Genomic DNA, 23,283 nt, shown 5'->3' on the forward strand with positions numbered 1-23,283 from the left:
ATTACATAATCATTTCCCCTGAATAATTTAGCATCACTAGAAGAGCCTTGTAAAATTTATGTCCTGGCATTTTGTTTTTAGGTCGAGAGTCTGAAAGAGTCCAGAGAGATAGTGAGACCAACAATTTGTGAAGTAAAAAATGAAAAATTACATACGGTTAAGGTCAGGATGAGGGGATATGTTTTCATAGCTTTCATAACTTTTTTTTCTTCATTTATAGAATCCAGTGAAATCCCTCTCTCTCAAGAGAAAATAGTACAAATAAGTGACTCCACATTTTTCCCATTTGGAGAAACCTTTTTTTTCTGCATTTTATTTTCCTAACTTGAACTATAACTATACCCTCACCATCCTAACTTATATTATAATACAAACCATGCACCCACCTTCCATACTGCTTATCCTACACAGAGTTGCAGGGGAGCCTTGGGCCTATTCAAGGGTACTTGGGGGACAAAGTCGGGGACAGCCTGGATGGGGTGCCAACACATTGCAGGGCACAATCTCATACACACACAAACACACACACACACACACAGACACACTACGGACAATTTGGAAATGTCAGTCAGCCCATAATGCATGTCTTTGGACTGGGGTGGAAACCAGAGTACCTGGAAGAAACCCCCGAAGCACAGGGAGAACATACAAGGACACGTTCTACAAGGAGGCAGGATTCGAACCCCCAGCAATGCAGAGGCGCTTTACTCGTTTATATGAAAGCTTCAACTTTTAGAACAACAACGCTGTCAATTATCTCCTAGATCTCTAGCAAGCCCTTTTGATACTCTGCTGGCGTATAGCTAGAACTTCGAGTCCAATTTTCCTTTAACTTTTCATATGAATTCTTGGGAATTTGTAAAGGCAGTATTGTCCCTAGAGTGTAAAAGGTTGTTTCCTTTACTTGGTGTAATAAGTTTTGTGTAGTATAGAAAGTGTGTTATCAAGGTTGTGGGTGGGTGAGTGTGATATATAGGGGACCTGATCAGCAATCTGATGTTCAAAATGTGCGTGTGCGTGCATCTGAGGGAAGGAGTGTGTGATGTATAGTTGATATGAAGAGTGTGAGTGGGCTCTCTGATCACAGAGAAGTGCTGAGGGAGCAAGATGGAGCACAGAGGAGGTGAGAGAACCATCCTCTTCCTTCTTATACTGCAATTTGTTTCTTCCTCCCCCACTCCTTCCCTTCCTCACTTCCTCCCTCCCTCCCTCTCTCTCTCTCTCTCTCTCTCTCTCTCTCTCTCTCGCTTTTTCTCTCGGCTGAGTGATGGCATGGAGGTTTCAATATAACTGCAAAGTAGGACTCTGGTCTCCGATGGTAAAACATCAACGCAAAAATATAACAGTCAAGCTGTTCCAGAGTTCATACATCTGCCACTCAATCTCAGAAGCAGCAGTCAAGAGGTTCAACAAACAAAGCTATATCTCGCCTGGCATGCAGCACTGAGTGAAATACTAACCCAGAGTTGAGTTACGTGTATGTCGTGAGGATTTAATACTGAAATTGTGCACAATGGTATTCAGACTTCAGATAAATCTGTAGACTCAAGAAGCGCTGTTCAGGGAGTTATGTACATGAGGCGTGTTTTAGTTGCACACGATTCTGACCTTAAACTTAAACAACTTTTTTATGATATTTTTACCTTTTTCTCAAGTTAGGAGCAGCACTGTAAGGAGCAGCATCTGACGGTTTGGTTTAATGTTTTGATTTCTGTTTTATGTTTTGGTCTGTACATTCAAAATATTATTGAGGCCAATATTAAACACATATCTATGACTCTAATGATTTAAATAACAGTATCGCCCATTTAAAACCATGAACCCCCCCCCCCCCCCCCCCCCAAACGGAGGACATCAGAGGAGATATTTGGAAACTGAACGTCCTCATTCAGCTTTTTCTTCATACCATGGGCATGTCTTCTTTATAGTGAATAACCATTGGCATTCTTTTATTACATTGACAACCCAAAATAGTGAATTAAAGGCATGATACATTTACATTTTTCTACATCCCACACACATTATCATTATATGACTTTGATTTAGTATCTCATGGCTTTGTTAATTTGTGCACACAAGTAACTGTTGGAGCATGATATATTTTAAAAAAGTGTTAAATAAGAGTGTGTGCTGGATCAAGTGCTTTTTTTTTTTATAAGATAATAAGGATGGACGCTATATTGTTGAATTAAACCAAATGTTGCACTAACGTTTGCCTCGCACCTCCAGGAATGGGTATTAGATTCCCATCTCTGCCCTGTGTGCATGGAGTTTGCATGTTCTCACTGTACTTTGGAAGGTTCCAGCAGGTACTCCAGTTTCCCCCATTCCAAAGACATGTGTCGCAGGCTGTAAGTGTGTGTGCGATTGTGCCCAGCGATGGGTTGGCACCCTATCCAGGGTGTCCCCAAATCTCCTGGGGTAGGCTTCAGGCTCCCTGCGACCCTGTGTAGGATAAACAGAAAATGGATGGATGGATATACTAGACTCCTTATTTCTTCTTACTAGATTTATTTCAGTGCTTACCATCTTCATCTACCGTTTTTTCATCTAGTCTTTTTTATTTTCCATTTTTAAATCCTCTCATTATTAGGATTAAAGCCAAGTGCTTATTTTTAAAAAGGGTGGTCTAGATACTATTTAAAAAAAAAAAAAACATTTTGTGAACTCAAACAACCTGGCGATCTTGGATGGCACATAGTTACAGAACTACGTATATGGTTATGATTTCAGGACTACCGCAAATTTGTACAAATATTACAACAGTTTAGGGTTAGGGAAACGTTTTTTTGTTTTGTTTTGGTTTTTTTTTTTTACATCTATTTTTTTTTAATAGACTTAACACATTTTTCACTAGAGACCAAACAGTCTTCTTTATGCCAAGTAGAAGTAGCAGCAGGACTATGATTATAATTATGATTTCCCTGGATGGTGATGCATCATGATAAGCACATAATCTGTTCTTCTATCTCCAGCAGTCGCCGACCCATCAGTCTGTAGCGCTAATTCACTAAGTGTCTCTGGCCGTGCCTTAGGACCATTAACGTCTGGAACATTACAGCGTGTGTCCATAATTTTTGTAAATTGTGCAGGCTGGGACATTTTTTAACATTTCCCACTGGAGAATAGCAGCAGCAGTAGCAGCAGCAGGAAGGGTGTCATCTTGGGATTGTTTTACAATGCTTCCAGCAAGATGATTATGCATGATACTGATTTGCTTAATAAAGATCTTCACTGTTGTATAATTCATATTTGATTAGATTGTTGTGATGTTGTAGTAATAAGTCCAATATGGACTGGAGCAGGAATCTCCATCTTTAGTCACGGCATGACATAATACTGCACAGTTTCCTGTTTTTCGTGTTCAATCACACCTGATTCAATTCAAGTATAAGTTACAGTATAAGGTGTGTTAACTGTATATGATGCGCTGCTGATATTTTGCGACATGCTGCTAGTAACCTGAGTCACTAGCAATAAATACAGGCAATAACAATGTCAAAGAAGCTAGTCTATAATGAACATTACAGCTAGGAAGGGTCTAGCTGTGCAGTTCAATGTCTCTCGGGGATGTAAATTTGATCGTACTTGCTCTACACTAAGGAAGTTTCCAGTTGTATGAGCTCAACCCATTGGGTTTTGTGTGTAATTGGTTAGAGTTAACAGTAGTGCAATCCCGGTGCTCATGTTCCACAACTGTTTTTGAGAAGACTACAGCTCTTCTCTCAAAACACAGCCTTGGGAGAGACATCCTTATCTGAGATATTCCCTTACTGGAGCCAGCTCAGGAACACCGCCAAGAAAGCTGTAAGAGGAAAGCCGGTGCATCCTTCTCGCTCCCTCAGCAATGAGCCAGATCTTTTTGTTGACCTTCACAGAGCAGAGCTGTTGCCTCTGTGCTTCAAATTTTTTGTCTTTATTACTGTTTTTCAGTTCATTACCTCATTAAAAGGTAAACATAATTCAGGCATGTTAAAGCACTTAAAGCCATATATTTATGAAGTTGTGGGTTTCAAAGGAACTCAACCACTTTAAGAAATAGTGGGGTACTGAGTTTGGAGGGGTGAGGGGGCAAGTTTGGAGCAGACAATTGGCAGTTTGTGGTTGTAGTGGTTGGGTTTCATGGGTGGGTTGGCAGATTTGGAACAGGGAATGGGCAGATTGGAGTGCTAGTTGCTGGGTTTAGGGATGGCTGGGTAGGTTTGGAGCAAGGAATGGGCAGATTGGAGTGGTAACAGCTGGTTTTGGAGAAGGGCAAGTTTGAAACTGAGTGAGAGGGGGCTTGCATTTTTGGAGCAGGCAATGAACAGGTTGGGCTGGTAGTATCTGGGTTTGGAGCGGTGGGTGGGAAGAGTTGGGACAGACAATGAGCAGATTGGGGAAGTAGTGGCTGGGTTGGGTGGAGGGATGGGTGGGCAGGATTGGAGCATGCAGTTGGCACATTGGGGTGGTACTGGCTGGGTTTGGCACCATTAGTGTTTAGAGTGGATGTGGAGCTTGGCTTGAATCATTCTTAGCTGGATTCTGGAAGGCTGCGTTTTTCTCAGTCAATAAAGCAACTAAGACAGGAAGGGGGCACAACCCCTTTGGGGTTCAAATTCATGATATGCCAACTTCCACTGGCCCTTTCTCTCAGTCAGCAGTCGCTTCTTCTTCTTTTTGTTCTACTTCTACTCATTAGTGCAGTTCCTATTTTCCTCCTCCTCTCACAAGTCCACCTCTCCATCTGTCTTTCTCTGCCCCTGTCTCTCTCTGCTCTATCTGTCTCTCCTTCTGTCTGTCTCTCTCTCCTTCCCCCAGGCGAGGCCTTGGGCGTCCAGCTCACACATCCGTCACTGCACCAGCCTAGCTGTCAGACAGAGAGAGAAAGATTGGTTAGCTGTTGTTTAGAGCTAATGTCGATCGGGTAGACAGGCCCTGGTGAAAAGCCCTCGTTAGTCAGCAGTAAAGTGATGGGAGAATGGCAGAGCAATGGAGAGTAAAGAGATAGAGAGTGAGAAAGAGGGCCAGACCTCAAAACATTTACGGCATCAGGTATGTGGTTAGCCACAAACGTGATAAAACTCAGGTTCATTTGATTGGATTTCAACCTTTGAGCAGCGTGTAGTATTCAGACTGTCCTACTGCAGAGATCATCTATATTTTACAGCAAAAGTTTCTCTCCCTGATGTGTTGTGAGGGTATTTATACACTCTGCCTCTTTCTCTGTCGGTCCCTTCTCTTTTCCTGTCAGGTTGATCTTTGCATTCGACACTTTTTGTAAAAAATCGATACAGAGGCGCAGAAAATATGTCCTATTAGGGACTGACTTGTCTACTTCATGTCAGTTTGTCCTGTACATGAAATGTGTGTCATGTACAGCAACTTTTTATTATTTTAATATTTTCTCTCACCTACCTGTCAAGGATCATAAGATGCACATTTTCTGAAGGATAGTATGAGTTGTAAATTATTTCACCACTCATAATGGTAGCTCATGATAGACCTAAAGGTTATCAAGAATATATCATGTATTATGTATAGTTTCTTTATTCCTGTGACTGAAATTCCATTTTTTTTTTTTTTTTTTTTTAAATGAGCAAACACAGTGTGGGTGTTGCAGAATCTATCATCTGTAGCACTTCCTGTCATTGTTACTATGTAAGCCTTACAGAACAATCCCATGTCTATCTCTCTCTGCCCAGGTGTTATGTAGATGACAAGGTGTCCAAAGTGGCCTGGCTTAACCGCTCCAACATCATCTTCGCCAGCGAGGACAAGTGGTCCCTTGACCCCCGTGTGGACTTGGTGACAAAGGGCCAGCTTGAGTACAGCCTGCGCATTCAGAAGGTGGATGTATATGACGAGGGGCCCTATACCTGCTCGATCCAGACCAAGCAGCAGCCCAAGACCTCACAGGTTTACCTTATTGTACAAGGTGAGCTTAGATCTCAGGCTAGGGATTTGGATGATTGACAACCTGTCGGTTAGCTGACAGCTCAGAGGCACTTGTCATTGCACTACTGTGGTCTTAATACCTCAAACCAACTACCTTGGGCAAGTACTTGCCTTACAGTCATCAAGGACACTGTCTTCCAGCCTGTCAAACAGACAGAGATTTAAATATGTGTTTGGGAATGAATGGCAAAGTTTATGAGTAGGGTCATGGCTGGTTGATTCCATGATATCATGATGGAGTAGTGGCATTTTTGACACAACCACATTATGGCCATGCACTAAGTAAATAAGTTACTTGTCAGTCTTCATGTGAGATGCGGCAAAATATTCAAACATGCATTATTAAAGACCACCAAAGATGATAGCTACGGAATTAAATGGTGTGCATTGAGCGCAATACAGCAAAACATATAATTTATGGGGAATTTATCTAGCATTCTCTTATTTCATTATTCTATCCTGTAATGCTATAATAACACTGATTGCGCTTATTAGCCACTCTGTCCTTAACCTCAACCTTTTGTGCAGGTTTATCATCAGTATGAACATGTCGCATTGGTAGGAAAAAATCTTGAAGGCTGCTTACAGACGACAAGTGTTTTCCAATTTGGTCTCTTATCAAAGCAGCATATATTCAGTAAACAGTTTAGTAGCAGTTGGAAGCAGTCGTGCAAAAACATCAACATATACGTGCTGTCTGGATTGATCCCTACTAGTCATGGTTCAATGCTAATGTTATAATACATAATTAAAGTCCTGCAGACTTTTTTTTTTTTTTTAAAGGTTAGCGTTAATCCCTATTTTTGACTTAAGGATTCGTTTTAAATAGGGAGGTGAGGTAATGCAATTATTACCAGAGAATTTCTTTTATTTTAGTTCCAGCCATCATTTCAGTAATTTTTTTATAGACTGTCTATTCAAGATTACACTGTATTTTACTTTCTATGAAATGAGTAGTAGAAATAGCTCCAGGTAATATATATCCCATCTGAATTTCCATGTTTGTCTTTTCTTGAGGGGAAAGCGATTTTGTGGTATGGCGATGCTACAGGAAACGGAGAGATACTCCAGTGAAATATATATTTACATTACGTCACTTATCCGTTTAAAACTAATCCAATCCGAATGGAGCTTTATTCTCCATTTTGAGTTGTGTGCATTAAGCTAATGTCTGCTATCTCACAAATCTACCCTTTAACAAACCGTTAATGGGCTGTCTCTCTTTCCGATGCCGATACTGCTAAGCAGCAGAAAGGATCTATAAGAACAATTTGTACAGTCCTTAAATCCATAGAGTCAGCGCTAATGCTTTAACCATTCATTTGTATTGTCTTTAAGTACTTTCGGCTTTCTGTGTCTTTTGCTTTGGGATTCCCATTCATTTCACATTGATTAGACCCAGTTTTTGACACGCTTTGGAGTTCCTTTATTTTTTCATCATTGTGAAAGAAATAATGGTCATGCTCAGAATTTGGGCCACAAAAGAAGAAGATAAAGTTTTGAATAATTACAAATATATATATTTTTAAAAGCTTTTCTTTGGGTAATTACTTGAATATGAACAGTATTAACAATTAACATTAAAGACCCATTCAAATATTTTTCATTTAATAAAATGTTTGCTTAGACGAAAGGCCCATATTTGCTTAGACATCTGTTAAGGTATCCTGCTCCAAGACCAGTTTTTTTGTGGGTTTTTTTTTTTTTTGCTACAGAAGTCGCTTTGGAAGACTTTAGTACATTTGCCCTTGCTATGCATTGTTTTTGTTCTTGGGTGCTTGGGCAGGTTGAAATGTTTTTGGCAAAGTGCTGAAGAGATTTATGCCTGCTACCTCTAGGGAGGCTGAAAAGTGACCGATCTCATTTCCTAAGCAGGAATGTGTTCATTATCCCTTTTGTCTTGTATCGTATAGCATTTTGTTCCTATAAACCATAACTCCTTGCACAATTAAGCGCAATTCTTTTGCACTTGCAAATTTCCCTAGCTGGATGGCATAAAATAAATAACTGTATGGCGATGTAAAAAAATAACTTCACAAAACAAAGAGCGTGTGTGCCGTTCATATTCGGCAACAAACTAATAGGGAGTTGTGCTATTCTGTTGCTATGCCTTTTATTGTTGAAATAGAATAAAGGGGAGATTTTCACCAGTTTCAGAGGGGAATTTTAGACCACACACAGGTTGTTGGGAGTACCACAATCCAGGACAGACATTACATCTTTAAATTCTGAAATCTCATTGGTTTGAACCTTTAAAAAAATATTTTAAATTCTGCAAAAGTGTTTTCTACAGTAGGAAGCTCTTCAGCTTTAGAAGAGTATAAAATGCAACCAAGTTATTGAATTGTGTAATTTATGGTCCCCAGAGAACCATTTCAGCACACTCTCAGTTGGTCTGGACTGTAAGAGGGAGTTTTTCAAGACAGTGGTTGTCTCAATGCATGAGTTGCTGTGATCTCAGCAAGGCAAACCTCAAATCTATTTTTCCACAGGCCAAAGTCGCAGATTTTTGCCAGCACTGCATGGGTTCTCCACGGGCCTTTTTTTAACCATCGAGTACAGCTCGACATGTTTTCTTCTACGCCTCAAAGTCACTGCCTACCAAGCTGGAGGGTGTCTAGCTTACCCACTGTTCTGCCTTATGGCAATGTGTGTATTCTTCCTGTGATGGTGTAATCAGATCTAATCTGAGGGTGCGACTGCCTCATCAAGCAGCATGGTGAAGCATCGGTTAAAAATAATTTATATGCAAATGAATGAAAAGGATTGGTCATACCAGGTTAATGTTGAGGACCTCTAGCTCTTGAAATTATAAGTGTAGCTGCATAACAGTTCCAATTACTTTGCTTTGTAGAATTAGTTATAATTATGAGCTTTTGTGTTTCAAAACAATTGTTTAGATCTTAATTAAAAGTGTATTCATCTAGTATTAGGTTATGGTAAGGTCATGGGTGGATTTATCATTTGTAGCTTGGCTGAAACTTCATTTGAATAAAAGTTCAAATGCACAGAAACATTATTATCAGATTTGATATTGCGCTAATAGACCAGCCATTTCTGAGCTAATCTCTAGCTCAGTTTCTTCAGAACCTACTTCTCACAGTTATGCCCTCAGTGGCCAGCCCAATACTAGACATCAATTGAAATGCAAAATTTTTGAATAGTGTTAATTGTATTTTTCATCATGGAATTTCATAGCAAGTCCCGCCGGGGCCATGTGTGTGAGGAGATTGCATGTTCTCCCCGTGCTGCGGGGGTTTCCTCCGGGTACTCCGGTTTCCTCCCCCAGTCCAAAGACATACATGGTAGGCTGATTGGCGTGTCTAAAGTGTCCGTAGTGTATGAATGGGTGTGTGAGTGTGTATTCTGATTGTGCCCTGCGATGGACTGGCACCCTGTCCAGGGTGTATCCCGCCTTGTGCCCAATCCTCCCTGGGATAGGCTCCAGGTTCCCTGTGACCCTGAAAAGGAGTAAGTGGTAGAAGATGGATGGATGGATGGATGGATGGAATTTCATAGTTGATAAAGCCAAGATTGCACAAAGCCATGATTTGGTATTAAAAACAAACATTGCTGTGGTAGGTGTGATCAAATATATTGCCAAAATATGTTCCTGATTCCAGATGTGATACTTCATGCAGACATTGTTTCATCTTTCAAAAGTTACTGAACTTTAGCCATTTATAACATAGATCTCAATTCAGTGCACTCTCTGCAACCCTGCAACCACTGAAGACACCGATTGCTGTTCAAGCCCTGGGCACCATTGCGAGTAAACAATGGGGTCATCTCATCAAATTATCTCATTGAGACTAGTGCCAGGCACAGTAAGCTGACATCCCATGTTACCTTGTTATTGAATACCCTAACTACCCCACTGAACAACTGACAGAAATTGCCACCTGTTACTTTGAATATCATGAGGTCTTCAGTAAGGCATGTGCTGTCCCTTGTAATAGACCCCATCACTGTACCATTGATAATCTTGTCTAACACTCATCCTCTACAATCAAACATTCATTCCTTATCCCCTGCTAAGAATATGGAAGAGAGCCTTGAAAGAGTGTAGCTAAATCCCTTCAACAAAGGTATATAAGGCCAGCTACATCACCAGGTTTGGCAAAGCTCTTCTTTGTCCAGGAAAAGGAAAGGAGGCCGGTGGCTATGTAATGACCACCAGATCACTCATAGATATATCATTACGCATTATCCCTTGTTCCTTCCGCCCTTGTACAACTAAAATCAGCTCTCATATTTTTTCAACTAGAGCATATTAACTGAGTCTGAAAAGCGGGATAAATGGAGGAATGCCACTACATCATTTCACTATGAATGTTTACATAATGCTGTATGGCCTGGTCAATATCCCTTCCATTGATGTACACTATATAGCCAAAGGTAGATAGTCACCTGACCAATCACACTCATATGTGCTTGCTGAACATCCCATTCCAGATTTAGTCCCACCCTTGCTGTTATAATAAGCTCCACTCTTCTGGGAAGGCTTTCCACTAGATTTTGGAGCATGGCTGTGAAGATCTGTTCATACAGCCACAAGAGCATTAGTGCGTTCAAGCACTGATTTTGGGTGAGGAGGCCTGGGGTGCAGTTGGTGTTCCAGTTCATCCCAAAGGTGTTTGGTGGGGTTGAGGTCAGGGCTCTGTGCAGGACACTCGGGTTCTTCCACTCCAAGCTTGGCAAACCATGTCTTCCTAGAACTCACTTTGGGCCTCTTAGGCCCAGTGTCCAGTGAAGGGCAATCATAATGCAATAGCGGAATGATAAAAAGAAATTCTAGACAACTCTATGCTTCCAACTGTGTAGCAACAGTTTCTGGGAGGCTCACACATGGCTGTGATGGTCAGGTGTCCGCATACTGTTGGCCATATAATGTACCAAGAACTTCATCTGTTACCATTCCCAAAGCAACCTTAGCCATATCTAAATTAATAACACTTCCAGCCCTTCGCACACCATTTGAATCTCCTGACCTGTCATTACGATATTTTGACATACCTGCTCACAAAATTTTTATATAATTTTCCAGAAGTCTCGCTCCAGCACTCATGCATGTGGCATTACTGAGCCATTGTTTCCATTCCTGATTATTTGGTTCCAACCTAAGCTTTGTTACATTTTGCCCATTTGGTCTGGCTTAGTTCCTGCCCATTGGAGGGTTTAAATGAAAATATAAGTAATTTTTTTTAATGGGGTTTTCATAGAAAAGTTTCACTCAGGTCAAGAACAAATCCTCTAGAATTATACATAAGTAGAGTAATGCAATACAAATACTAAAATAAAACTCTACACCTAAGCACATGGACCGGAAGCTTGTAAGCAGCTTTAATCTTAAAAGCTGCCAAAGTGTACCTTTTGGGTCATTAATAATAAACTGCTCTGTTCTTTTCCTGTAAGTCACGTTGGATAAAATTATGTAAGACAATAAATGTAAGATAGCTGACTGGTGTGGACAATGTTCCTCAGCACCATATCATAAATTGAAGATGTTACCGGTATCCATGAAAATGTTCTCTCAGCAATAGTATTTATGTACTATGGTTTAATACCATCCTCTCATTAAAGAGACCGAACATAGACTATTTGAATTATGGACAAATCATTACAGTATTCAGTTTTGCTGAGCGATTTGCTGTATGTTTAATTCTGCAGCCTTAAACTCACCTAACTAAGCATTTCATCCAAATACACTTTCTATTAGTTTCAATACACACTCGATTTCTCTTTTCTAGATCTCCATTATCTTCTCATTGCGTACATGATGCACACAGATGATCATTTCTTATCCCAATGTAATTAGAAGTGCACAGCGTGGAGCTGGATAATTAATACGCTGATTATCACCTTTGTGACCCATTTGCTGTACACTCTTTTCCTTAACATTCCTTTTGGAAGAATAACTGTCTGCTGAATCCAAATGAAGCATTTCTACTCTTCACAGTGCAAATTATCGTGCTCACAAACCATCCAAAATTGCACGCTGTGAGCAGGGAGACCAATCAAAGTTGAGTGCTTCTTAGAATTCGGATTAATCACAGGAGTCCACAAGTGTCATAGAGACAAATCGTATATATCCATCTTTGATCATGCTGTTCACCCGGAACCGAGAAGCGGTAACGTGAGGAACTTTGAGGCTGCATAACTTAATCACATGACCAACATTAAAATAAGTCGAAGAGCATGGAGCGATTTTGAGAATGATTTTTGGAGTAAATGGTTAAATGTAATATTAATAATTAATCAGTGGATTGTGAATACCTATGATCTGGTTATCTTCTTGAATAAGCCAGGATTACACAAGACAAGTTTGGCATGATGCAAGTGAATGTTGATGCACTTTTTTAAATTGTGTATACAAAAAGCAGTTTGCCATGTGACCAAGAAACTGCGGGGGAAAAAAACAGCATAAAACTTCTCTGTCCTAAAGACTTTCCTGTGTTGGAAAACTCACCTCTTATTGTTACAATGGGCTGACCCAGGAGACTCCTTCTGTAAATGCTACGTAAATGTTCTTTACCACATCAATAATTGCACACGTTTTTTAAATCCACTTTTTGGAAGCTTCTGCTAGGGATGTCACAAGAACAGATACTTCGGTACCAAGTCGGTACCAACATTCTTAAAACATGCCGGTACTTGTTTTTCTGCAGTAGCTTTGGTATCGTTGGTTATGAAGGTACCGAGTTTGCAATTCTTCCGGAACTGAAGGGGGCAAAAAATACGCGTAAGTGTTTTAGTCGGTCCACAAGTGGTGAAGAAGAAGAAAAACGCCTACAAGCACACAGGAAAAACTACATAAAATGGTGACAATTTTAGCTCCGCCCCGACTCGTTGAGAGGAAAAGAGAGGAAAGCTCGTTGAGAGGAAAGGTAGTGTTGGTTGCCGGTGTGTAACCGATGCTATCTTTCATTTTAAACACAGCGAGGAAACACCTGGAATTTGGAGAAGCACCTGAAAGACGGTCCTATATTATGTTTGTTTGAGGCAGCTGGCATTGTGGCCGTGAAACCGGCTAACGTTATGCTCCATGTAATGTTGGTAATAGACAATTATTTGTCAACGATGCTAACGCATTGTAATGTTATAAACTACCTCCTAATGGGCCACCATGCATCGTCATTCAGCACGTGTCCTGTCAGCTAAATGTAATAATGTCACTAATAATAAATAAATAATAATAATAAATCTCTTTGGCCTGCCACCACATCAGTGAATTTAAACTAATGCTTGCATTCAGAGTAGGGGGGGGGGGGTGGGGGGGGGCTGTACCTTAGGAGTGCACCTTAGCACTTAGCACTGTTTTATTAGTCATTGTCAGACAGTGTTTGATAACTAAAATAACCCCACATCCCTCTCTCTCTCTCTTTTTGCCAGTATTAGCCATACGAGGATGTCCTCCAGGAGTTTTTAATTTTATTTTAAATGTTTTTTTCTTTTTTTATACCACATCGTGGTATCGACTTTGGTATCGAGTATCGTGTACTTTTTTTGTGGCATTGGTACCAACTACTAGATTTTTGGTATCGTGACATCCCTAGCGTCTGCCATACAAATCACTGTTTAAATTGTTGCTATAGAAACAATAATGTGTTAGGAAAAAGCTACTGTTCTAGAAAATTAATCAATACTTTCTGGCCAGTCAGAATCTTGGTTTGAACCTGGTTATAACCCGCTGGTCTTATGACCATATAGAGGGATGTAATGGCGCCATTAAATAATCATCAGGTTTACAGTTTCTGCTAGCACTCGCTACTTAGAAATGTAATTTCCTGACTACAGTGTGGAGGCAGAGGAAATGTTCTTGTAATTACATGTGATCTAGTACATTTCAGCCCCCCTCTGTGATTACACGGAGCGAGATTAGACATGAAGCCAATATTAATAAGGTGCTTTCACTGCCTGAATCATTCAACCTTTTTTTTCTTACAAATTGCAACCCATTCGTGACAGATCGCGGTGTGTTTTGACGTCTCAAAAGAGCATGAAGTAAATGATTGCAGACGTTCAAAATTCTGCCAAGTTTTGCCTCATTGTTTTGCGCTTCTGATCCACAGAGACACTGAAATTTCGTTTCATTGTAATATTATGTACGCTTCTGTGTGTGACCTTTGCATCTCCGGGCCTTATGGGTCGAGATTTCTGTATAATGTTTGTTACATTTGAAGTACTAAAATGGAAATGCAGTGTGCGCGTGAGAGGTCGGTGAGTAATGTGGCAGTAACAGCAGTGGGATGGACACACTCGTTGGCTTTGTCTCATTAATGGTTTCTGAAGCATTGCAACATGCAATTACTCTTCCTCGCTTGCTCACTCCCTCCTTCGATCTCACTCTTTCAGACTGTGAAGTCCTTTCATGAAGCCACACAGCGGGTTATTAAATATTTATGGCTTCTGTATTTATCCCCAAAGCACAATGTGCTGGTATTTAGCAGGGAAGCGTGAAGAACTGTGCAGGAGAAGTGTGTGTGGGTGTCTTTGTGCCCAAAGTGTGAAGTAAAGGTAAAGACCAAGGCGCCTTGACCTTTACCAGTTATCTCAGGACAGATGCAATCTTTTGGCCCAGGTGCCATTGATAGAAGAAGAGCGAGATCAAAAAGAATGGAGAGTAGAAAGCACAATCAGAGCTGGAAAAAGATATCAAAGTGGTAATCCAGCACTCTGGATTGATGGTGCCACCACCAGTCTTGCCTGGTTTAAGCATTCCCTCCGGACTGCATCATTAGTACCCACTGTACATGCTGTGACGAGGAGAACTTCACTCTCATCAAACCGCTGGATCTCACTTCCTGCTTCACTAACGCTACCGGAATTGTCTGCTTCCTTTGAAGCCAGTACCCCTGTAGAATCCCTTGATGTTTTAATGATAGAAATAATCTAGCATTCTGTTTTCTCCCCGGGCCGACTAGGACGAAAACGCGGTGAAAAACAGGCTCTTCTTTTCATCTTTTTTATGCTCTGCCAACATGAAGCTCATGCATTTAAATGGCGCAATCCTGTAGCGCTTCCAGGTACGGACAGGCCGTTCATTGGCGAAGATCCCATCAGTCCAAGGGCAAAAGTATTGCAATGTCCAGACAACCTTAAAGTACTGCGAGAACATTGGCTTTGAAGAATGATCTGGTGTCTGACAGCAAGCATGCAAATGTCTGGGTACTTGTTCATTGACACTGGGCTTTTCAAAAAGCTTGGACAGAGGTTTTCAGTCAAGTGAACTAAGAATGTACAGATGTTTACTAATATTACATTCATGAAAATAGCCTGTCATCATGGATTAAAATAATACCAAAACCTTGGTACCTGGTTTTAGACAGTGTGACAGTGTGACGGTGGCTTAGTGGTTAGTACGTTCGCCTCACACCTCCAGGGTCGTGGGGTTCGATTCCTGCTGGGGCCGTGTGTGTGTGGAGTTTGCATGTTCTCCCTGTGCTGCGGGGGTTTCCTCCGGGTACTCCGGTTTCCTCCCCCAGTCCAAAGACATGCATGGTAGGCTGATTGTGTCTAAAGTGTCTGTAGTGTATGAATGGGTGTGTATGTGAGTGTGCCCTGTGATGGACTGGCACCCTGTGCAGGGTGTACCCCACCTTGTGCCTGATGCCCCCTGGGATAGGCTCCAGGTTTCCCCGTGACCCTGAAGAAGGAGTAAACGGTAGAAGATGGATGGATGGAAGATTTTCTCTGTCAGATTAGCTGATTTTCCTCTACCAATAGACCTGTGATTAACAAAAATTAGCATGTTCTGAATACGTCATCAATCAGTGCAATCCGGCTTGTGCAGAAAATGGCCTTGCATAAACACAACAGCATTCAAAGTGAACTATTCTTCGACAGTGTGGGGTTCTTCACAGTTCCAAAAATCATAGCGTGTATTCCCAGCTTTTTCGTCTGCATTTTAACTGGTAAGATAGATGGTCCAGTGCCTTTCAGATCACTTTAAGTTAACCAGCTACATTTAACCATGAAAATGACCATCTGTCATTCCCAAAACACAAAACCTATAAACTATGGGTATATGTTCCAGGAAACAATGTTAACACGAATGGAGATCAGTTGAGTGAAGACACGTCAATGAAGGTCGTATTTAAATGCCTTAAGTAAATTTTACCTGAGGTGATGAGATGTGGATGCTGCTAATAATCAAATTGATTTCCAATTGTAAAATTATAATTTTTCGGTCGAATTAGAATGCAAACTTTAAATGTATTTTCTCCATTTTTCAGACTTTAAAATGCTAGACCTTTACTTCTGGTTGAGATACGTGTAAAAGAGAAATTAGAGTTGAAATTGAACTGGAATTTGACCATGTGAAGGGTTTTCCCAAGTCTCCACACTTAAGGGATCAGAAAAGAAAGGAAATTATATGTATGAGATGGAACATTTTCCTCAATTAGAGCAGTCAGAATGACAGTTGTGAACTTTTCATGAAGCACTCGTCCAGTGCATAGATCCACAGGATTCCTACGGGATTACAGAGAATGGCATACAAGATCCTTCATTCAGTTTACCCAAAAGAAGAAAACTTGGAAGATGGCTGTCCTTATGTTTCCCTCAACTTCACCTGACATGTACTTCTTTAACGTTTAAGCATGCTTGTTAGGCAAAATCTTGCCGCTTCACTGTGCTGGCAGAAATGAGCTACCACCTTCAGTCTGAAAAGCCCTGGGTCTCTAACTGCCTCAGACAAAATCTACTGATTTTTAATGAACAGGATTTGGGAGATGGTGCTAGGTGCTATGGTAGCTACTGATTTTTAATGAACAAGACATGGGAGATGGGCGAGTATTCATGTGCAGGATGCTTATTTATAAAACTCAGATCACGAACCAAATCTCAATGCCAACACATTAGCAACAGACAAACCCAGGAAGAAATTAACAACCAAACTAAGGCCAAATCCCCAAAAGAGTATTCAAGTCAAGGCAAGGTTCAAAGCAGAAGAATAGCGATCACAGTATACAAAGCTCAGAAATTTCACAGACCAAAGGGTAGGCAAGACTTTGCAATGAGGCCATACTTTACATTGAACAGGAAGGGATCTAACTAGACTTCAGGGGAGGGAGAGGGAGGTGTAATGTCCAAAGCTAATCTGACATTGCATTGATTTGATTATCTTTGCATTGCTTTTGTTTTCCTGAACATTTTTTATTTGTAGTATACTATGTTATAGTTTTTTGTTACAGAATAGATTACTCTGATTCTTGTACAAAGCAATCTTTCAAGTCATAAATGTTTGTTAGATGCATTGTATTACTGCACCTTCAGCTGTTTTGACATTTTGTAAGTTGTTCAAGATAACAGTGTCTGCCAGAAGACTAAATGTAAATGTAAATGAAGGGGACAGCCTTTATCTAGGGCATGCAAATGCCACTTGAAAATACTGCCTACTTATACAGCTGCATCCTGAATGAAATAAAGTGGCCATCACAATACTTTGAGCTGTCCAGAAAAAGGATATGATATAATGTGTTGCCTATCTTATAGCTGATCACTGACTCTGGATAAGACAGTGTTTTAAAATTTTGAACATAATTTTTTTAAGATTTGGAAATTCTGTAAATCAGAGTGGAGGGACGTAAACACCAGTATAGATTGAGCTAGATAATATGGCTGAAAAAAAAAAGTTATCATTCACTGGAGTGGACAGAATTTCACTGAGGTGAACTGGTGTTTGAGAGATATCTTCCTAGCCTAATCAAGTCATCCAGTTGTTTTGTCAAGCCTCTCAGTTATGCATGATTTTGACCGTCAGTTTAAGTCTATTTTTCCTGCCTGGTATTACCAAAAACAGTATTAAATCCAGTGCCACTGTCCGACAATGTCACATCCACCATGGAAAATTCCCCTCCAGACCACTAGAGGGCAACATCACTCATGATTTGATCGTTCTTTTGTTGTCAGGTCACTTCCTGTGTTTGGGCACTCCAGTTTTGTGTTCCCCTGATTAGGTCTGTATTTGTTGTCCTTGTTGCTGAGAATTGTGGTTATGTTGTTGATACCGTGAGTAGCTTACAGTTCTGTTTAGTTTTCCTTGCCTTGTCTAGGCTTTGTCTAGTGTGTTATTGTATTTTCTGGTTTTGCTACTTTCTCTGCCGTTGTTTGTTTGGAATGTGCATAACCTGACTCTGAATACACGTAACTTTCCCCACATTAATACTGATGTAACTTTTGGATAGAGTCACCAACTCTGAATATAGCCCTGTGTGTATGCTTGAATGCAATGGTCCATGGATACACTGGCATGTTGATATCACACTCAGTGTGTATAAACATTACCAGAGCTGATCTCTTTCCAGCCAGGCCTCAGTGGTAAACATCCACCACTGATTTGGATCCACCACTGAGATGTACATGCAGTATTCATTACCCATGCCCTCTTGCTCACTAAAGCAAAGAGATAATGTCCCTGATGGCTGAACCAAGCATTAGTCCCTTTTGATGTTTAGCCCTCATCATGGATAAATATTTATGCCGGTACTTCCCGCCCAAAATGACCTTGCAAACATGGACACATCATTCCCATTCATTATAATAGCAGTGTAGTGAAGCAGATCATCAGTGTAATATGATATTTCTGACACCCCTCTGTTGTAAACAGCCTCATAGTGCTTAGAGATGATTGCTGAATAGTAAGAGGTGAGAGGTGATACTTTATGGATTGAGATGTATTCCTAGTCCCCTGCCTCCTTGGCTATGCTTACAGATGAAGATATATTAACGAACTAGTCGGAGTTAAGTCAGTCAAAGGGAAGGGACCTAAAATAAATTATTCAAGTCTTTCAGCCCCCCCCCCCCAAATTTTCCAAAGATACAGTAAATCAGCACAGATTCAGCTAGGAAGGATTAACATTCATTGGAAAGGAAGGTGTTTCAGAGAGGCGGAGTGGTGTTGCAGAGACGTCTTACTATCCTACTCAAGTCATCCAGGTTTATTCTCAAGACTACCTCAGACCAATCAACTGGTTTCCCCACTACACTATTGGACGTTGTGGTCACTATCGGACCACGGTGTCATAAGGCCAGCTTTATATTGTACTCAACCAGGATTGAACCAGCAATCACTGTTAAGATATAAATTGGAAGCATACTAATTGACAGTGACTTGGACTGGGAAAGTGGGGGCTCAGCAGTTGAGGCTCTGGGCATTTGACCAGAGTTTAAATTACAAACTGCCACTGTTGGGTCATTTAAAAAATATATATTTTCTTTCACACTGACAAGAACATCTTTTTACAAGCAGCCACTGGCCAAAAAGACAGCACAATAGTCACCACAAACAATATTCAGACACAGGACATAACAAGTAACACTTAACAGCACTGCAAAACAATTCAAACCAGCATTCATACTGAAACAACTGCCTTATGAATAGCTTAAAATCTAATAACCCTTTCTAACCCTCGAACTTCTCTAATTTCTCAATTCAACTGTTAATCAATGTAATTGAAAATGATGCGCCATGGTCCAGCAAATTATATGTGCGGATAGAGCCAAGTACTCAAAAATGAGTCTCTCAGAGTGGCACAACTTGAGTGGGCAATATTTTCCCAATCTTTCTTGTAAAAACATTTCTAGATCCATCAAATTGTAAGGGTACCTCCTGTGCACTTCCTGCTTCAGGTCATCCCACAGATTTTTAGTTGGATTCATGTCTTGGCTCTTGGTTCTTTTGGTTAAGCTGTTCCTTTGTTGATTTGGTTGTATGCTTTTGGTCATTGCAATACTGAAAGGTAAAAGTCCTTTTCATCTTCAGCTTTCTAGCACATTCCATAAGGTTCTCTGCCAAAAGTAACTGGTACTTGGAGCTATTCATTATTCCCGCCACCTTCACTAAAGCTCCGGTTCCAGCTGAAGCAAAGCAGCCTATAAGCATGATGCTGCCACCACCATGCTTCACCGTGGGTATGGTGAAATTTTGGTAATGTGCTTTTTTATATTGCATCAAAAAAATACTTTTTGGAATTGTGGAATTATTATATCTTTTTGAATTGGTCTCATCAGATCATAACACATTTTGCCACATGTTCTGGGGTGATGTAGATGGGCTTTAATGTTTTATGTGAGAAAGGGCTTCCATCTAGTTATCCTACTCTATAGCCCAGACATGTGAAGAATACTAGAGATTCTTTCACATGCAGAGAGTAATCAGTACTTGTCAGATGTTCCTGATGTGCCTTTAATGTTTCTGTAGGTCTCTTGGCAGCCTCCCTGGTAAGTTTTTGTCTTGAACTTATGTACATTTTGGAGGGGTGTCCTGTTCTTGGTAGCGTCACTGGTACTCCAGTTTCTCCACTTGTTGATGATAGCCTTCGAGTTGTTTCAAGGTACATCTAACAGTGGAACTTTTTAATTTTTTTACTTAATTTTTTATGCATTGTAATTTCACATCGATGATTCTGACAGGATTTATCTTGGGTTAATTTTTTTTTCGTCACAAAAACTTGCCATTTTAACAGGGGTCTGAAGACTTTGTCCCCTGTATATCATAAATAATTCTCAAATAAATATCAGATGTGTTTTAGATAATAATGAAGTAAAGTTAGTTAATGGTACTCTTTCTCTGTAGGAGAACATGGTCTTTTCCTTTGACATTGTAGATAGCGGGAAGGTTGCGGAGGACATATGTACGTTCTGGTTCCCATGAGGCCGTTATTGAACCACCCCTATTTGATCAGATTCATCCAATCAAGGGCATGGAGAAGAGACTAATTAAAACCAGAACATAGCCATAATCAATGTCCGAGTGCTCATCAGAGGGGAGGAGAGAAAAAGAGGGGGAGAGATTGAGACAGAGGGGAAAAAAAAAAGAGAGCAAGAGAAATGGATTAGGCCACTAATTCCTAAGCACATTGGTTTGTACCGATTGCCCTTTTTGAGATTTATCTCTGTCAAAGATGGCATTAGACACATTAAATAGAGCACTAATCAGTGTGAAAATCGGTTGTTTGATTTACATGTTATGCGCTTGGCTTGGTGAAGAGCTGAAGAAACGTCACATCACATATTGCGGCTTCGTGTCACGGGACTTAAATACATATTGAATGCTAATGCTAATACATGTTGCTTGCTAATGTGAACGTATCAAGCACACCCTGATACACCAAATGTGTACATATGGAGAACCCTGACTTCCACTTCCAATAGACTGAGTGCAAAACACACCACACACTCCCAATCAGCAGCCCTGATGAGCTCACAGCATGGCATATTAATTGTTGAGCATGTATGCAGTGCCAGTGTGCGATGCCATGCCCCTGCATCAGCCCTTTCCTGCTGGAACATCTGTTCCACGACATGGCGTCCTGACAACACAACCTGACATCGAACAGCGCGATGGTGTGTTTGTGTGCTCCGGGAAAAGCTGATGTGTGTGTGTTGTGAGGCTGAGAGAGGCACAGCCAAATAGAGAAACAATTAGGCGTCTCGTGAAAAAGGGCCTTGGGGTGGATGGGTAAAGAGCTTCGAGTCATCGTGGCTCCAGGTCAACTGTTTGTTTCAATCTTTACTGCACACGAGGGGACTGAGGAGTGGAGCTAATGCATAATGCATGCACAGCTCGAAAGAGAGAGACAGAGAGACATGACGGAGAGAGAGAGACCTGAACTGCACTCAGTAATGACTTCCTACCTCAAATGTTCTCCGTTGATATTGCTCCAGAGTGCAGCATATGAAACAAAATGATGAAATGTAACACAGCTGCTCAGCGTTCGCACAACACATTCTGCAATCCTCAATGGTCAGAAGGTTGTTGATGAATTTCTTATAACAGCAGCCCTGACAATAGCGCAGCTGCAAATCACAGGTTTCTATTAATGCGTTCGTTCTAATACGGTATTGTATTATAAGCCCATGCCATTGTGTTTATGTTAATATTTATTAATATTACTAATCCCTAGTAATATATGATGCTATACCCTAAATGCTATAACTGACACATTCTGATGATATAATGAATTATTTGTACGTTATTGAAGAGTCTGGACATTAAGTATGTGATATGATTAAATGTATTTTGGGATATGAAGTGACAGATATGAAGATATTGCAGTTATACATGTTTTATCTTTATCACTAGTGTTTATTCAATTGCTTTTATGCACGTCATCAACTTGTAATTGCTTTGGCAATACTTCGACAATAAAGCAGGCATGCCAGTAAAACCCAGTGAACTAAAACGAATGGAGCGAGAGATGAAAAGAGGGTCAACAGAGGCGACACTGAAATTTTGTAAAAATCCAGCTGGAATGACTTGAATATCAGTCTGTAATTAATATTTTATCTTCAGTGGCCTCAAAGATTTATTTTGTAATAAATTTCGGAGTTTCTCCAAGGTTTAAACGTCTTTCATTGAGGTGTTGGTTTAGTTAATGGTTTCCCACATTACCCACAACGCTGATAGTGGTGCGATGCTGTCCACACTGAAATAAAAGAATTTCAAGAAAGTAAAAAAGCCTTGTTTCACCGGAAATGAGTCTTATTTTTTGTGTAAAGATATAAATAATCTTGTCAAGCATCTTTTATATTAAAAAAGTAATTTCATTTCAATAAAATATAACTTTGTCTTAACATCCTCCAACTATTACTGAGCTATATAGATCAAGACACACCCCCAGGGGCGGGACAAACACACGACCCGTAACGGATGAGTTACCAAATGATTTTGATTGTTTGCCGATGCTACCATAATGAAAGCCGTTTTGGGTTTTATCCTTGAGTCATTCCAGCACGAAAAAAATAAAAATACAATTATGTACAACAATGCAGAGGAAAACTGTTTTTTTTTTTTTTTTTTTTTTTTTTAATGCTTCGGTTACACAAACTCAAGCAAGCTGTCAATTTTCTTCCAAACTTTCAATTGTGAGAGAAGGAAATAGGAAGGAAATAGGACAACAAAAAAAAACCCAGCTTTCCAGAGATCGGCCGTTTCCATCTCCATGTTGTCATTATTCCTGTGTGTGTGTTATTAGCTCCTCAATCACCCAAACCCCCTGAATGTAAATTGAATCTCTCCTGCTTCTCCAAGGGCCAACAAAAATCAAATATCATCTACAGTAGCCTGTAGTTTTTGGGGGGGGTTTCCATGAATGAGTTAATGCCATTTCCTGAAGAAACCCATATGTCATGTGTCGGGAATTCGAGGTATTGTGGCAGAATAAGAGTCATACATTTGCGTTAGGTTGATAGTTGTGCATATGGTCTCAATTTTATCGCATTTTTCGCTCACTGAATTACAGGCCGTGACTGGTTTGTCTGGAACAGACGAAAGAAAAGGCGTTTGTGTATACAAAGATAGAAATGTAAAAAATAATAATAATAAATATCCACAAAGAAGTG

At 40.4% G+C, this 23,283-nt stretch overlaps 1 protein-coding gene across 2 annotated transcripts in view; it reads left to right on the forward strand.

Moving 5' to 3' along the window:
* The window catches only part of lsamp (limbic system associated membrane protein), a 241,228-nt gene that overhangs the window by 181,925 nt on the left and 36,020 nt on the right, over positions 1–23,283 (forward strand). For both annotated transcript variants that reach the window (XM_047161572.2, XM_017491048.3), the window contains one exon: positions 5,685–5,917. In XM_047161572.2, the coding sequence (XP_047017528.2) occupies positions 5,685–5,917 (233 nt within the window). The remainder of the gene's footprint in view (positions 1–5,684; positions 5,918–23,283) is intronic.

This window comes from Ictalurus punctatus, chromosome 17, assembly GCF_001660625.3.
Source record: "Ictalurus punctatus breed USDA103 chromosome 17, Coco_2.0, whole genome shotgun sequence".
NCBI lineage: Eukaryota > Metazoa > Chordata > Actinopteri > Siluriformes > Ictaluridae > Ictalurus > Ictalurus punctatus.